At 39.6% G+C, this 18,154-nt stretch overlaps 1 protein-coding gene across 1 annotated transcript in view; it reads right to left on the bottom strand.

Annotated features, from left to right (window-relative positions):
- Positions 1–929: 929 nt before the first annotated feature.
- Positions 930–18,154, bottom strand: part of TUBGCP3 (tubulin gamma complex component 3) — a 93,686-nt gene continuing 76,461 nt past the window's right edge. Inside the window, exons 18-22 of the mRNA XM_066380545.1 lie at positions 16,872–16,960; positions 16,609–16,740; positions 11,195–11,335; positions 4,831–4,947; positions 930–2,040 (exon numbers count right to left, since the gene is read on the bottom strand). Coding sequence (XP_066236642.1) covers positions 1,882–2,040; positions 4,831–4,947; positions 11,195–11,335; positions 16,609–16,740; positions 16,872–16,960 — 638 coding nt within the window. The 3' untranslated portion in view covers positions 930–1,881. The remainder of the gene's footprint in view (positions 2,041–4,830; positions 4,948–11,194; positions 11,336–16,608; positions 16,741–16,871; positions 16,961–18,154) is intronic.

Here is an 18,154-nt window from a genome sequence, read left to right as displayed (position 1 = left end):
TGTCTCAGAAACTCCTCAGTAACCCACACATCCGGTCGGATCACTTAACGGCTCCCAAGTTCAGACGGAGTTTTAGTCCCCAGAGTATAGAGATTTCTGGAGTGGTTTCTATTAAGGATTAATCTCTGGAGAAAACCTCCAATAAAAGTAGGCTGCAAGGTGAAAACACTTTGGGAAATTTCTCTTGGAAATACACAGTACACCATCATTTCTGGGAAGCTTTTGCATAGAGAAACCTGCTTCAAATGTCCGATTTTCTAAATTTTTATACTAAAATAAAACTTATATCCCAAGAAGTTCTGACCTTCACCATGGATTCCTTTCTGCATAGCCAGGACTCCAAAGGAATCAGATGTGAATATCATATAACTAAAAGGATAGATGGCCACCCCTAGCTTTCCATGGGGAATTGCTTCCGGACACTCCCACGCCCGAACCCGAGGATGCTCAAGTCACTTATATAAAATGAGATAGTATTTGCATATAACCTACCCACATCCTCCTGTACACTTTAAATCATCTGCAGATTACTTATAATACCTAATACAATGTAAATGTTTTATAAGTGATTATACTATATTGTTTGGGGAAAAATGACAAAAGAAAATAAAGTCTGTATATGTTAAGTACAGACACAGCCATGTAGACCTAACTACACATCAACAACAATGTAAATGTCCTTTATTTTTGATACTTTTGATCCATGATTTGTTGACTGCAGATGCAGAGCCACCCTTGCCAGGCAGGCACTGAGTGCTGGTATTCCCTTTGCCTCCACACTGAAAGCTGCACATGGTCTAATTTCTTTGCTTTGCTGATGAAATAATTTGCACACTGAAGCAGATTAAATCCAACTCTGTTGAACCCTGCCCTCACAACCTGGTAAGTGAACTGTGTCTCCACACACTATTCAAGAAAGAACCAATACATGAAAGATAATTGCTTTTAATTTTCTAAGTTTTCACTTATGCAACATAATAAAGGCAAATTTCATGTGACTCGATATGACATTTTTACAAAAAACATTTCCCTCCAACATCCAGTCAGTAGAATATAAATATTTACAATGAAAAAATAGGCAAGGAAAAAGGAAATCTTCATTATTCAAGTCAATTTCTTCCCAATGCTTATCAGAATTTTGAAAATAAAATACTTCATTAACTTTCTAGTCATCCATATTTACACACTGCTTCAGCTGATGGTTTCAGAAAACCTCAGTGTAAGGTCATTCTTGTTCCACAGCGCTCTTACTTTGTTCTACGCTATTTGAGCAGTTATCTGAAAGAGTAAACTAAATATAAAAAATGTAAACTCTGAAAAGAATAAACATGTGTAAATGCACTAAGATATAAAGGTTCTTAAAGAGGCTAATATTTTACAACACTGAGAAACAAAATAAAATACTCTATATATTTTCTTAGTAGGGACATTTTGTTTGATTCTATTAACAAAAAACTCTCTCTAAAGATGTTAAAAAAATACCAATGATATTACCATCTTAACTGATGAATATCCCATTGTCCTAATTATCTCTAAAAGAAACTGATTTTTTTTTAAAGTGACAAATATAAATTATATCATGGAGTGCTTAAGAAGCCTCAACAAAGTGTGGCATCTTTTAAATATGAAGACTTTAAAAAATAAATGTGAATAGTGCAAACCAGCCTATTTAATTTAGTGCTATTACAAATATTTTCAACTCCAATGTATTAGAACATGACTTTGATTCTACCAGACGCCATGCTGTTGAAACACTGAAGTATTTGTGGGCAGGAATGGTGGCTGCCGCAGCGTGCCAGCTGCCTCGAGAATTGAAATGTGAATGTTTATGTCACATAATGCAATTGATAGCATTTGCTTCCTGAGACAGTAGGAAACAGTTCAGGTGTGGGAACTGCGCCGCCCTCTGGTGCCCAGGGACACGCGGAGTCTTGGCTCTCTGGCTTTATAATGCTCGTTAAAGTCCAATCTAAAGCTAAGAAACCGGAGACTTTCATCAGAACTGGTTGTTAGCAACACCAAAAACTGCTGCACAGTCCCCTAAAAAGAAACAAGAAAGAATAAAACATTTATTTCAGAAAGAAACTACCTACCAAACATGTCTCCCCATTTTAATCCCATTTCAGGCTATTTTTTCCTTCCAAACATAAACACCCAGAATGCAATTGTCCCGAGTAATGAGAACGCTCTGGGAACCTAGAGTTTACCCACCTGGTGCAACCCACATTAGGAAGAGATGCCCATTTTTACATAAACACCCAGGATGCAAGTGTCCCAGGTGATGAGAGTGCTCTGGGACCCTAGAGTTTACCCACCTGGTGCAACCCACACATTAGGAAAAGATGCCCATTTTTACAAATACAAATTAGCAACCAATATCTAAAAGGACTAACCAATAGGATTTTCCATTTTGCTCTAAATTTTACAAGAATAATCAAAAAACAGCAAAGCAACTAATGTTAAACATCCCCATTCTTTTTATCTTAAAAAATCAGTGTCTTTTCGTCTTCCATGACTTATAAGAGTATTTAATCATAAATCCCTGGTGGGAATATAAATTGAAAACATAAAAAATGGAACACATGCTCTAAGTCATATTTTTAGGGTCCCAACCCTGACAGCCCTTTTGTGGCTGTCAGGCTGCAGTCGCCACCCTAAAGTGGGGGGGAGGGGTTAGAGCAGGGGTCGGGAACCTATGGCTCGTGAGCCAGATGTGGCTCTTTTGATGGCTGCATCTGGCTCACAGACAAATCTTTAATAAAAATAATAATGTTAAAAATATAAAACATTCTCATGTATTACAATCCATTCATTTCCTACCGCTCATGTTCATGGTTGTGGGTGGCTGAAGCCAATCACAGCTTCCTCCAGGACAACACCAAATTTTGATTGGATAAGGCATAACGTACACGGGTCGTTGTATGGCTCTCACGGAATTACATTTTAAAATATGTGGCGTTCATGGCTCTCTCAGCCATAAAGGTTCCCAACCCCCGGGTTAGAGTGTGGCTGCGTCAACTCCTTACCAAGGAGGCTTTGTAAAGATAATGCGATATGTCAGAGTTTACTCAGACTTTAATACAACAAAACTTCTCACTGCTTCTATTCGGGTTGAAGGAGTTAGTACACACTCCTCCCTGTCAGGTCCCACGGCCCTGGCACAGCTCGCAGAGCAAGTGCCGTTCATCTTCATGCTTTCCGGTTTGGAAAAGTTCTTCTCTGCAGAGAAAAAGTCACTGAGACACCACCATACTTATCAATCCTTTCCAAACTACCAGCTCTCCCCTTCCCTCTTTGCATCTGGGGGAGTTTCTGGAGAGTTTGCATGTGTGGAGACTCATATATATTATACAATGTAATTTACACTTGAGCTAGCATATACTGTTTGTATGTGTGCGTGAATATCACTGTCTTTGTAGGTAAGAGAAAATTTACAAAAAAGTTCCTAAGAAATTATATTATTAAACATATAAAAATCACTATGTTGTACACTGAAACTAACTTAATATTGTATGTCAAGTGTAATTGAAAAATAAAAAATTACTTTCAAGGCCCTGGCCGGTTGGCTCAGCGGTAGAGCGTCGGCCTAGCGTGCAGAGGACCCGGGTTCGATTCCCGGCCAGGGCACACAGGAGAAGCGCCCATTTGCTTCTCCACCCCTCCGCCGCGCTTTCCTCTCTGTCTCTCTCTTCCCCTCCCGCAGCCAAGGCTCCATTGGAGCAAAGATGGCCCAGGCACTGGGGATGGCTCTGTGGCCTCTGCCTCAGGCGCTAGAGTGGCTCTGGTCGCAACATGGCGACGCCCAGGATGGGCAGAGTGTCGCCCCTGGTGGGCGTGCCGGGTGGATCCCGGTCGGGCGCATGCGGGAGTCTGTCTGACTGTCTCTCCCTGTTTCCAGCTTCAGAAAAATGGAAAAAAAAAATTACTTTCAAAATATACAGACAGTGACTTCTTGTTAAGAGCTGAAATAGGATGATGTTGAAGCTCACTACGAGGAAATGCGAAGAGTATTCCTCCTCCAGGGTTGACACTAAGGGGATCCATTCATAAGCAGTGGATGAGGAGTGGCTGGTAAAGACTACCAACTCAAAGAGAAGAGGACTTTATTTCTGTTAAGGAAAAGAACTCTGAATGGATTTACAAAAAAGATGAAGGCTGTAATAACAAGGGTAAAACTAAGATTATACTGATTTATGATTGCATTTTAAAAATGTACTAACTCTATCAGAAAAATGTATAACCACCACTGCCTCTTTTAGAAATGAGCACGACCCATTTTTAAGTTATATATTAGTTATATATCTCTCCTTCACAGCTGTACACCTATTTTTTTTATTATTGATTTTAGTGATAGAGGAGGAGAGGGTGAGAGACAGGAACATCAATCTGTTCTTGTATGTGCCCTGACTGGGAATCGAACCAGCAACCTCTGTACTTTGGGATGATGCTCTAACCAACCGAGCTATCTGGCCAGGGCAGAACACTACCTGAACGGATAGTATGGAACTCACAATCAGGTGTCCATTTTTAAGAAATACGAATGCACGCTCTGTGTCCTCCCTGTGCACTTCTCTCTCCGGGTCCACAGAAGTCTGAGCTGCCCCAACCACCGATCACCACCCCAGGCGGAGGCTTCTCAGACCTGGCTGCAACTCAGAGCACTCAGACCACAATCTCCGGGAAGGGTCAGTCAAGGCCGGAAACCACTGTGGGTGTTACTCACAGCTACACCAATTGAAATAATGCCTTTTTAATCATTTTGACAGTCACTGTCAACTACAGAAAATGAGCAATGGGATTTGGACAGCATCTTGTTACTCTAATAGGTACCTGGTAGAAATGCGTCAATTTTCGCAACTGGAAACACGTTTCTGGTATAGATTCTTGAAATTCTTGAATCCTCTTGTTTTCCTCCTCTTCCTCTGCTGCTGTCACTCCCCACTGGCCCTGAAGAGTCAGAAGTACCAAATTAAATTACAGTCTGGGTGTTAGAAACTGAAGAGTGGGACTGAGAACAAAAGTCAGGAGTGGAGAGACGATACTTTCTATATCCCTCTGACTACTAAGAACTTTTATGAAGATTTCCTGATGCCAACTGGTTCTCTAGCTTACTATTTTCCCCAATTAATAATGTACATATGAGTAAACCTAGAACTCTCTCATCATATTCAATAACGATAGTATTACAATTTATAATATGTAACAATTTAGGTAATTTATCACAAACTCACCAGTCTTTTGCTACTACCAACAATGCTGTAGTTAAACAGCTTGTATCTTTCCATCATTTTGCACATATTTTTAATAGACAGTACACCTAACAGTGGAACCAGATGGGTTAAAAACTGGTACCCCTTAAACCTTGCATTAACTCCTGCCTTTAATGGGAATGCTTTTTACTATTTCCCCTAAGCATGATGGTAATTTTTTCTTGTACTGAAGATCATCTACCTACTTTATTTTTAAAAGACTGTTCTCAATCAATGGTGAATTTGACTAAATACCTTTTCAGCCAGCACAGAAATTATCAAAGGATTCTTTTCATTGACTGACATAGTGAATTACATTAATAGATTCCCCGAACCCTGGCATTCTTGAAATAAACCCAGTTTTGTGAATGATTCTTTTAATATTCTATTAAATATATCCCACTAATATTTTATATAAGTTTATCCATTGATATATATATATTTTTTTGTATTTTTCTGAAGTTGGAAACGGGGAGGCAGTCAGACAGACTCTGCATGCACCCGACCGGGATCCACCCGGCATGCCCACCAGGGGGTGATGCTCTGCCCATCTGGGGCGTTGCTCTGCCCCTCCGGGGCATCGCTCTGTTGCGACCAGAGCCATTCTAGCACCTAAAGCAGAGGCCATGCAGCCATCCCCAGCGCCCAGGCCAACTTTGCTCCAATGGAGCCTTGGCTGTGGGAGGGGAAGAGAGAGACAGAGAGGAAGGAGAGGGGGAGGGGTGGAGAAGCAGATGGGCGCTTCTCCTGTGTGCCCTGGCTGGGAATCGAACCTGGTACTCCTGCACGCCAGGCCGATGCTCTACCACTGAGCTAACTGGCCAGGGCTATCCATTGATATTTATAATTCAGATTTGGTCATTCTTTTTTTGTTTGGTGTCAACTTTATAACGTTTCATGAACAGAATCTGGAGACTGTTCTATGACCATGATGGCGAACCGATGACACACGACCATTTTCGATGACACACGGCTGCATGCGGCCGCATACCAGAGAAGTATGGGGCCGCATGCCAAGAAAGACGTTTCATCCTCAGCTCCTGCATGGCCAGGTGCAGGAGCCGAGGATAAAACATTTGCTGTAGGTGTAGATGCTCTGTGCTGGAGGTCTGTAGGCCAAAACAACAGAATTCCAGCACAGAGCGTCTAGTTCTGGGACTTCCAGTTAAGCTGTTAGGGGATCTTTGACCTCACTTCCAGCCGGCGGAGCAGGGAGCAGCGGAATGCGCGGGGGGATGCATCTCTGGGGGCCCTGTGATCGCCATTACCAGCAACAACATAACCACAGCAACCATCATCCAATCTACTGTTCTGGGGTGTTGTGGATTTCTAATTGACCATCATTACTGAGATAAGTGAGGGGGAGGCTGGGAGAGGAGAGAGCCTGTGCTATGGATGCCATTTCCTGCCATTAGAAATAGCAGCAGCCATCTTAATTTACATAAGATGCAACTTGCAGAATTTCAAGACAGCATCTGGGCTCAGGTGTTTGTTGACTTGAGGTCAAAGCTTGAGAATCTGGAAAGGTGCCGCTTGGAGAATCAAGAGGAGTGCCACTATGAACAGGAAATTTGGAGTGCCTGGAACTGATTACCAGATACTTTTAGCACCCTGAAAAATATAGCAACGGCTTTACTCACAATTTTTCCCTCTATGTACTTTTGTGAGACCTTATTCTCAGCGTTAAATAATATCAAAACCAACAAAAGAAACACTGACAGATGAAGTTAGTAGTGCTTGCTTGGGCTTGAAGTGTACAAAATATCAACCTTCAATCGAAGATTTAGCCAATGAAATTCAGCAACAAAAATGTCACTAATAGGCAGGTTAAAGAATTCCCCCTCCCCTTCACTTATTTTAGTTCACGGCACCCCACACAAGTTAAATAATATCAAGACCAACAAAAGAAACCGACTAACAGATGAACAAAGAAGTCACTAAGCAGATAAGTTAAATAATTAGTTTTTGGTTTATTAAATAGTTATATATAATTATACATTTTTGTTATTTAAACTATAAATATCACGAAACTATGGGGGTTTTTTTCGAAGTGACATACCACCCGAGTTATGCTCGGTTTTTTGGCGAATTTTGACACACCAAGCTCAAAAGATTGCCTATCACTGTTCTACGACGAGAACAGTTACTGCGTACCAGAGCTCATCACTGCTGCCAGGTCCGACAGGATTTCTCGGTGCTGTCCGGCTTGATAATTTTAGGCAGCAGACCTCAACAACTTTATTTCTTGTTTAGTATCGTTCCATTTAGAATTTATTTTCTCTTCTGGGGTCATTTTTTGAAATCTCTAGAAAATCATTAATTTCCTTCAGATATGTAGATATATTCCCATAGAACTGAGGAAAATCGTAGATGGTCTTTTCTCACTTGTTCTATATATTTGTGCTTTTTCCTCCCATTACCTATTAGGTGAGTGAATAACTTATTTTTTTTCCCACCAGCCCCTGGGTCCCAGAAAGAACAAGCTCTCGTATTTTATTCAGTTCTTTTTACTAGTTTCTATTCCATTAATTTTTGCTCCTGCCTTTACTGAGTAGTTCCTGCCTCCTTCAGGTTTACTTTGCTGCTCCTTTTCTAATGTCGAGTGGGATGTTAAGTTTACTTACTGTCATTCTCTCTATTCAGCATTCTCTCTATTCAGGTTTATGGATTTTCATAATTATGTCCTTATTTATGTGCACTTCAGCTTTTGTGGTCTAAGAGAAACTAAATTATACTTCTCATATTGACATAGTGATGTTTTTATCCATTTCTTCTGGTATTTCCTACTTTTTATTTTATGAATACTGATACTATATACTCTTTCAGTCTTCATTGTGACTTGCACCTTTTAACAGCACAATGTATCCTTGGTCTTGTTTATTGCTTTTTACCCCAAAGAGTAACCTGCTTTTCTTTAAAGAGTTTCATTTTCTTAGTATGTCCGTTCTTTTCATTCTTCCTATGTCACTCTATTCTGGTACCATCTAGCAGGTCTGTCCAGAAAATGAGCCCTGCAGCCCTCTAACAGCCGTCCTCAGCAATGGACAGCCCTGCCCACTCACTAGAAGGGACCAGCCAGGCACTGTCTATTGCTGAGAATCCCTTTCCTTCATTAGGTGAGTTGAACCTACTTACCCTTATCGACTAGTGGGTATGTCTGGTCTTCGTTCAGTCACAATTATAATATGCTTTCCTGTTTACCTGATAGTGGGAATCTTTTATTATATTGTCTGTGTTTCTTCTGAGAATCTGATAGATTTATATTTTTGTTCTAATGGTTGCCTTTATTACTAACCATATCTTCATGACACTTACCACTTTTCTAATCTATTACTCTAAATGGTATTGAAACCCTAACCTGAGCAATAATAACTAGTGTTCTCTTTTTTTCTGCCAGCTGATTTTAGAAGACATTCTGATGTTTCTATTTTTTAATATCTTTATACCTGTTTTTACTTGCTTTATGGGCTTTAAAAAATTATCTTTTGACACAATTTTAAAAGATGATGAAATTACAAAACTTATATTACCTCCTATCTCTCCTTCCCCTATCAGCATTTGTCTTTTATTTTTTTTAAAAAAATCTTAAATATATTTTATTGTAGTACAATACATATTAAAAAGTACAAGAATCCTAAGTGGACAGCATGATAAGCTGCCATGAAATGAACAGCCCCAGGCACCACCCCCCACATGGAGAAACAGAACACAGCCAGCACCCTAGAAGACCCTCTCGCAGCCTGTTCCTTCCCCACCACCTTCCCTCCCGGACCTGACGTGCATGGTGGGCAAGTCAGCTTTCAGTTGTGATTGTATTATTAATTATTGTATTATTTTCCATAGAAACAACTATAAGCATACTTCTGCCAACCTCTGTAGCTATGAGGAACAATGCCTGGGGTATCTGAGCATGCATTTCTGTTGAGTATAAAGTAAGAGCAAAAATGCTGGGTCATTGTGTTCCTAATTAGCCTTACTCAGCTGCCAATCAACACTCCCCGATGGCTACACACACTTGCCTCTACAGTTCAGTACGGCAGATTGCATTTTTCGTATCCTCACCAACATTTGCTGTTGTCTATTTTAAAAATTTCAGTCATTTTGCTGGGGATGTAATGTATATCATTGGGATTTTAAATCTTCACTTATCTGATGTTAATGAGAGCGAGTAGCTTTTCATAAGACCTATTTACAATGGGGTTATATTACCGATTTATAGAAGCTCTATACATCTGGATAAGCTGTCAAGTAGTATATATAAATACCTTCTCCCTTTCCACAGGCTTGCTTTTCATGTTCTTAAGGGGTTCTGATAAACAGACATTACTAACTGTAGCATAATGACTAATCTTTCATTTATTTTACAGCTATTCTTTATGTTGCCTTCTGAAAGTTTTAGCATTTTACTTGCATGTCCAGGTTTACAAACTCTCTCATAGTGGTTGTGCGTGTGTATGTATGTGTGTGTGTTAGGCAGGAACAAGATACAGTTACCTAACACCGGTTTTGTTTATGCATTCCCCACTGTTCTCAGTGTAACCTGTCAGGAATTAATGAGCCCTAATTGTGTAGGGCTGTTTTTGCATGCTACTCTGCCCCATTGATTTGTCCTTCCTTGAGCCAACATCATTAATTACTGTAATTTTATTTTGTTATAAATGTATGACCTCTAATTTTGTTCTTGTTCAATATAACCTTACTATGTTAGGCCCTATGAATTTCCACATTGGCTATCCTTTTCTACCAATAAATAAGTAGATAAGTAACCTGCTGGGATTGGAACTAGGATTGTACTAAATCTATACATCAGTTCTCCAGTCCAGGAACTTAATATTATACGTTTGACTATTTAGAGCTCCTATAATATCGACAGTGATGCAGTGGTCAGCAAGCTCTTTCTGTGACGGCCAGAAAGCAAATATTTATAGCGTAATGTCTCTGGGCCACATGGCCTTTGTTACAATTACTCTACTTCTACAGCATAAAAGCAACCAAAAACAGTATGTAAATGAGGAGGCATAATGTCCCAATAAAACTATCTACGGAAACAGATAGGAGACCAAATTTGGTGTGCAAACCTTGGGTTGCTAGGTCCTGTTTAATAGTTTTCTGTAGAGGTCTTGTATATATTTTATCACAATTTTTTTTTTCATCTTTTCTTAAGCTGGAAACAGGGAGAGACAGTCAGACAGACTCCCGCATGCGCCCACCCGGGATCCACCCGGCACGCCCACCAGGGGCGACGCTCTGCCCACCAGGGGGCGATGCTCTGCCCATCCTGGGCATCGCCATGTTGCGACCAGAGCCACTCTAGCGCCCGAGGCAGAGACCACAGAGCCATCCCCAGCGCCCGGGCCATCTTTGCTCCAATGGAGCCTCGGCTGCGGGAGGGGAAGAGAGACAGAGAGGAAAGCGCGGCAGAGGGGTGGAGAAGGAAATGGGGCGCTTCTCCTGTGTGCCCTGGCCGGGAATCGAACCCGGGTCCTCCGCACGCTAGGCCGACGCTCTATCGCTGAGCCAACCGGCCAGGGCTATATATATATATATGTATGTATGTGTGTATATATATATATATATATATATATATATATATATATATATATAGCCCTGGCCGGTTTAGCTTCAAATAATAAAGCAACACAAAGTCGGGGTCCCACTCTGAGAGGGTACCAGTATATACAGTTATCAGTATCTCAACACTTACTAGTCAAAAGTGGCAAGAGATTTGTGATTCTCATGAATATTGCCTTTATTTTTTCAAACATCATGGTAGTGATGGTGATACTACTCCCTTTAAAGTAGCACTTTCTTAAGACTCTAAACGTAGATTGAGCAGTCTCAGCTTTAGAAACATTTCAGCATGAAGACTATTTGTTGTATTTGTGAGTACAATGGCAATGCCTTCATTGTTTCAAAGGATAAGCCCACCTGTATAAAAACCATACCTCAGTTTCACGCTGTTTCTTTTTCTCTTCGAACTGCAGTCGTCTCTGCAGTTCTTCCAGGGCAGCTCGGTATATTGCATCTTGAGTATTCTGAAGTTTGATGATTTGATCGAACACGGCCCTAAGTTCGTTTAAAAGTGCCTGAAGAGATAAGACATTTTTTTTAATGAATAGAGCATCAAATAAAATACTATAAAACAAGGATCAACTCACATTCTCAGAATTCTCATTAGTTATTCATTCATTTATCAAACATTTACTGAACACCTACTATGCAATAGCACTATACCAGGTCCTGGCCCTGTAATTCCGTATCACCATAGCAACAGCAGTCTGACAGACTCCAAGCTCTCTTATGCAAATTACCTCCAATCCTCACAAAACCCTTCCAAACTCAAAGCACTGCCCCAAGTTTCAAAGCTAGTAGTAAGTAGCTGAGTCAGGAGTTGACTATTCCACAGTTTAGAAAGGAAAGGAACGGCATGTACTTCAAAGGTTTTTTTTTTTTTGTCTGCACATTCATACCAAAACCAAACATTGAGATTATAAGAAAGAACATTCTTAATAAAAAGTGTATTTTTTTAATTCAGTAAGGTTTTTTAAAGATGAGTATATTTTAAACACGGAATGAAAAGAGGGCTGAACACTGTGGAGGTAGGGACTCTAAATGTTTTGAAAACATGTCAATGCCACAGTATATTTCTCTAGTTAATTGCTTATGTATTACAACAGTGTTCTTCAATATACAGCTATCACAGAAAGAGGAAGGAAACAGAATAAGATCTACAGCACAAAATCATTTATGTAAATAAAAAATATATCTATGCCAAAATACTATATAGATCAGTGGTCCCCAATCCCTGGGCCGCGGACCGTTACCAGTCCGCTGAGAAAAAATAAATAACTTACATTTCTGTTTTATTTATATTTAAGTCTGAACGATGTTTTGTTTTTTAAAAATGACCAGATTCCCTCTGTTACATCCGTCTAAGACTCACTCTTGATGCTTGTCTCAGTCACATGATACATTTATCTGTCCTACCCTAAAGGCCGGTCCGTGGCCCAAAAAGGTTGGGAACCACTGATATAGATTATATCCAAAGTTATACAGCAAACACACTGACATTGCTGCCAATGGTGGGGAACAGCCAAAGGGGGGAACCCAACAATCATGAGAAGGCTGACAAAATAATGTGCCACCATTGAAGAGAATTAACTCTATCCTCTGCCATCTCAGATTAAAAAACAAAAAACCGCCTGACCAGGTGGTGGCACAGTGGATAGAGCATCAGCCTGGGATGCAGAGGACCCAGGTTCAAAACCCCAAAGTCGCTGGCTTGAGTGTGGACACACCAGATTGAGCATGGGTTAACTGGCTTGAGCGTGGGATCGCAGACATAATCCCAAGGACGCTGGCTTTAGCAAGGGGTCACTGGCTCAGCTGCAGCCCCCCAGTCAAGGCACATATGAGAAAGCAATCAATGAACAACTAAGGTGCCACAACAAAGAACAGATGCTTCTCATCTCTCTCCCTTCCTGTCTGTCTGTTGCTATCTGTCCCTCTGTCTCTGCCTCTCACTTTAAAAAAAAAAACACACCATTAACAATTTAAAGAAAAATGGTAATTTCAAAGTGCAGGGAGAAAAAAATCATGTGTTAAAATTTAACATCCACTCCTGATTTATATAACACATCTAAACAAACTAGAACCCTATCAGATGTTTTGGCAAACATCGCTGTCAATGGTGAAATGATAAAACATCTCTTTTATGTCAGCGATAAGATAAGGAGTCCAACTGGTGCTGCCAGCAACCTAAGCTGATACCCTAAGGCAAGAGAAAGCAAAGGCACACCCTGTAGAAAGAAACAAAACTTTTTCCTTGAAGAAACAGGATCTAATACGATTTAGAAAATAATGGAATAAAAGATCAAAGTGAAGAATAGCATTCCTATAGACCAGCCAAACTCCGAAAATGTAGTTAATAATTTAACAAAAGATTTGCAAGATGTTTATGGGAGAAAAATGATATGACGTTATTGAGAAGCATAAAAAAACTTGGGAAACTCAAGAGGCTCCAAGTTCATGGATGAGAAGATACGAGAAAGCTTGGACTAACTCTGTTGTTGGAAACAATTTTAGAGTTAGCAAAGACATTTGCAACACCATCCTCATCACCATCATCTGATGGATACAAGCTGTACCTTGCTAAAATATTCTTTGTAAAGCAACAGTAATACTTGGGCTCAAATTTCGTTTACTAACATTTGAGCTAAGTCCAAAGTGTTAGTAAAACAAAACTGACGTATTTGCTAAATAACTTACAGAACAACCTAATGCAAGAGAACTCAGGTATTGCAAAATGGACAGTTTGTGTTCTTGGTAATTTACTACAATGCACTTGTGGGAAACAACAATGCAGACTTGATTAGGTTGATGGAAGGATCTGACCATGTACTGCTGTGCCCCTGGCTAGGCAAATCTGAGATACACCCAGCAAACACTGTGCTTATTTTAAAAGTTGTTTGTTCTTTTGGATGGGTCGTATTTTATGTAAAAAAAAAGGCAAAACAAAAGATGAAGATAGTATAATATTTTGTTCTTAATAATGATATATTTCCTCTAATTTGTTTCTTTATTGCAGTGAAATAAAAATTTATTATTTTTGGAGTAATTAATTCTTCTGTGATATAATTTACTGCTCTTTACTTCAAGCTACGGATGCAGTATGGGTTCCTGCTAGCAATCTGTTCATACAGGACAGCTGCAAAAGTGTGTTCTGTGGTGACATCAGTTTGCAACAATTTACTGTATGACTCAGGATTTTTCTCAACAATGCACAAATAACAATTATAAAAATGAACACACACACACCTACAACTGTCATGCCACAACCTCTAACATAAAAATTATGTGTATGAAACATGCTCGTTTTTCTTAATAACTGATATAATAAAAAAATAATTTATGTCAATAACATTGTTTCAATCTTTTTTATAAGGGGTAGGCAAAAGTAGATTTACAGTTGTGAGTCTGAGAAACACAAGAGTTTATTCTTGTTTTATTATTTATTATTGTACTCTTTATTTTTATTTACAACTATAAGCATACTTTTGCCTACCATTGTATATTGGGTTTCTTAAAAATCAAAAATCCTTTAGTAATTAAACAAACCATCAAATTATAAGTAAAATCATCAGCATGGGGTCATTTCAGAAATGATAATTAAGCCTTTAGAACAATGAATGACTCCTTCAATGAGTCTACCAACTTACATGTAAATATTCCATTATTACAAAAAGAAATAATGATACAGGTCAACATACTGTTCCCTTGCATTCTGTTACTTTGTTCATATCAGTGATGATGCTCTAGAGCAGGGGTCCCCAAACTACAGCCCGCAGGCCGCATGCGGCCCACTGAGGCCATTTATCCGGCCCCCGCTGCACTTCCGGAAGGGGCACCTCTTTCATTGGTGGTCAGTGAGAGGAGCATATTGACTATCTCATTAGCCAAAAGCAGGCCCATAGTTCCCATTGAAATACTGGTCAGTTTGTTGATTTAAATTTACTTGTTCTTTATTTTAAATATTGTATTTGTTACCGTTTTGTTTTTTTACTTTAAAATAAGATATGTGCAGTGTGCATAGGGATTTTTTTATAGTTTTTTTTTATAGTCCGGCCCTCCAACGGTCTGAGGGACAGTGAACTGGCCCCCTGTGTAAAAAGTTTGGGGACCCCTGCTCTAGAGGGAGGAAGAGGGACTATTTCACTTGTTTCATACAGAATGTTCACATCTATAAGTTGGTTAAAACTCCTAATTAACCAGTTGCAGGAGTGCTGCTTATTTACCACAGTCAGATTTGATCAGTGTGGATACAATTCTCAGTAGTTAACATATTTTCTGAAAAGCATTAAATCTAGCATAAATCTCTATAAAACACACACACAAGATGGCTTTTAATCATTTAATGAGTCATAAGTAGCATTCATGTGCCAGGTACTATTAAGTAAATCATATAATTAATTCTCACAAATCAATGGAACAGAGACAAGCATCATGCCCTTTCAAAACATGAGAACACTGGGGTCAAAAGCTGTGTGGGACTGAGACCTCAGCCATCTGCCACAGAGCCTCTGTGCTATCTGACCAGGACACTTGGGGCACACGTGACAGCGAATGCCTTGGGTCCAAGAATAATGTCGTATCTGTTCCTACAACTCATTTGACAGGATGAGGATGCTCATCCACATTCACTGAAAAACAAATGTGTCAACAACACAATACATGGAAACTGTAATTTCTATGATCTTAGCCTGATAAAGACAACATTTCACAACAGAAATAAGGCTAAAAAGTTTGAGATATGCATTTCTTAAATTACTAATTACAGTCCAAGTATTTTAAGTTGCTTTTAAGCCATTACCGTATTTCAACACATTTATAAAAAACATTCTATATAGAAGCATCTTTGACCTGAGCAATTTTTTTACACATATGATTGATAACTCTTTATCATAATGTTTTCTCAGCCACAGTTGGCCAACCTAGATGAACTAAAATTTTAGACAAAATGAAAGCCCTTTCAAGCAGTGCATTTCCCACCGGAGGACCCTTAAAGAGAGTGGTCGTTTACTAGGAAGCAGCCCTCGGTAAGCCTGAAATTTCTTTGAAGTTGCACATTTAATGTCAAAATGCACTTGAAATTTTGCCTCCTATTTCACAATATATTTCTTCAAGTGTAAGGTGTTCCTTTTTTCCCCACATCTAAAATCAAAACTCCCAGTAAACTGGCCACATGGAACATGCAACCTTCAGAACAGGGGTCTAAGGAAAGGAACATTAGCAAAAAAGCCTGGGGCCTACAAATGCTTAGGGTTTCTCTGCATAAACAGCCTATTTTCTAACTCATGCAGCCGGATGCTGACTTACTGAAGGTAAAAGACAGAGAAGACCATTATCCCCCGATGAAGAAAACGAGAGCGTGCAGCCTGAGGGCCCTGCATTTCCTCGCGCCATTCTCCTGGACTTTCAGACAGGTTATTGTTCGTTTTGTTTTTACACTGCCTCGTTTGGTTTATTTTGTTCCGTTATTATCCCCCCACAAATCAAAGCCATCACTCATGATGAGTTTTTCTTTTGCATAACCACAGGAGGACATTATTAGACCCAGGAAATGAGTGGGTATTATATTCTGTACTATTTTTACATCCATTTTAGAGCACGTTCTTGTTTCAGCACTATTGTTCAAATTCTGTTCAGAAACAGCGCACCTTGAACATTATTAATAAAATTGTATTATCACTACTAATGTGGACATTGGGCAATTTTGAAGATTCTCCATTTGAGAGGAACCCAAGAAAAGAAGACTATGACGACTCCTGTTTCTTGTTTCTAAATCATACATCAGCCTTACACTGGAGTCCGTGTCCAGCAGACACCGGGAGATGATGGTATCCAAGAACACCTCGTGGGCTGCAATGATGTGGTCCAAATCTTGGGCCTGCTGCACTTTGTTCCAAAGTTCATCCCAAGAACATTCGAGCACCTAGGAAACAACAATGCGAAACTCAGGGATAAGGTTGTGTTCTTCCTAGCACAGTTTCTTTTATAAATAACACCATACAAAGTCATAACACATGACATTTAAAGTAAAACCAACAAATGATTTGTATGTACCTCAAATGTAATGTAATACTGCATTTGATGAATGAAATGGACCATCTCAGATGCCAGAATGTGACAGTGATGCAGTACCCCAGCGAACTCTGTAAGATAGTCAAAGAACTGATGTTAGACACCACAGGAAATGCACTTAAGATCAACACAATGCTCTCCCTCCTATGTCTGCAACATAGCTCTAAAAAATAAAATAAGAATCACTAGCTTTAAGTCCTGCCCCCTTAAAACAAGAAACAACCTTTTCATAATAAATTTCTGTTCTGCTCAAGCTAACTAAGACTTAGCTATCTAATCAAATAGCATATTACTTTATAGAATATAAGGATCTAATAAAGAATGGCATAAAACAAAATAATTGTATTTGAAAATTAAATAGAAAAATTTTATCTTATGATAATACAATAGCTTGAATAAATGTAAGCTCAATTTTATGGCTTCTTTACAATTAGTCTGCCCACTGTGCATGAAACATTTACTATTCCCTAGCCATTTGGAGACAAAAGTGACATTTCCTTAAGGACCCGAAAGTGACCTTGTCACCTGAGAGAAACATGAACTTTGGGGGGAGGTGATCCTGAGCCCAGACTCTGCCTCTATTCTTTATAAGATTATGAAACCATCAAAAGGCTTGAAGGTCACCAAGGAGCAGCCGTTCTCTGCTCATACTTCTAATTTTTTGTTCAAAGACTCTACCAGAGTATGATGAGACACTATTGTACATGAAGTTCAATCAGAGAAGGGCCCATCTGAGGAAGGACTACAAAGAGATTTTAATATGTGTCAGACTTGACAGATTCTTGTTATTGCTTCAAGTGCTCTGTGTGTCAGAGACAGAGTGACAGAGAGAGGGACAGATAGGGACAGACAGGAAGGGAGATGAGAAGCATCAATTCTTCATTGCAGCACCTTAGTTGTTCATTGATTGCTTTCTCATATATGCCTTGACCAGGGGGCTACAGCTGAGCCAGTGACCCCTTGCTCAAGTAGACCCAGGAAATGAATGGGTATTATATTCTGTACCATTTTTACATCCATTTTAGAGCACGTTCTTGTTTCAGCACTATTGTTCAAATTCTGTTCAGAAACAGCGCAACTTGAACTCAAGCCAGCGACCTTGGATTCAAGCTGGTGAGCAATGCTCAAACCAGATGAGCCTGCGCTCAAGCTGGCGACCTTGAGGTTTCAAACCTGGGTCCTCCGTGTCCCAGTCCAACGCTCTATCCACTGCACCACCACCTGGTCAGGGTCAAGTGCTTTTCATTAGCTTCCTAGATAAACAA

This window comes from Saccopteryx leptura, chromosome 4, assembly GCF_036850995.1.
Source record: "Saccopteryx leptura isolate mSacLep1 chromosome 4, mSacLep1_pri_phased_curated, whole genome shotgun sequence".
Classification (NCBI taxonomy): domain Eukaryota; kingdom Metazoa; phylum Chordata; class Mammalia; order Chiroptera; family Emballonuridae; genus Saccopteryx; species Saccopteryx leptura.
Note: the sequence above shows the minus strand (reverse complement) of the source record. Positions and strands in the feature narration are given on the sequence as shown.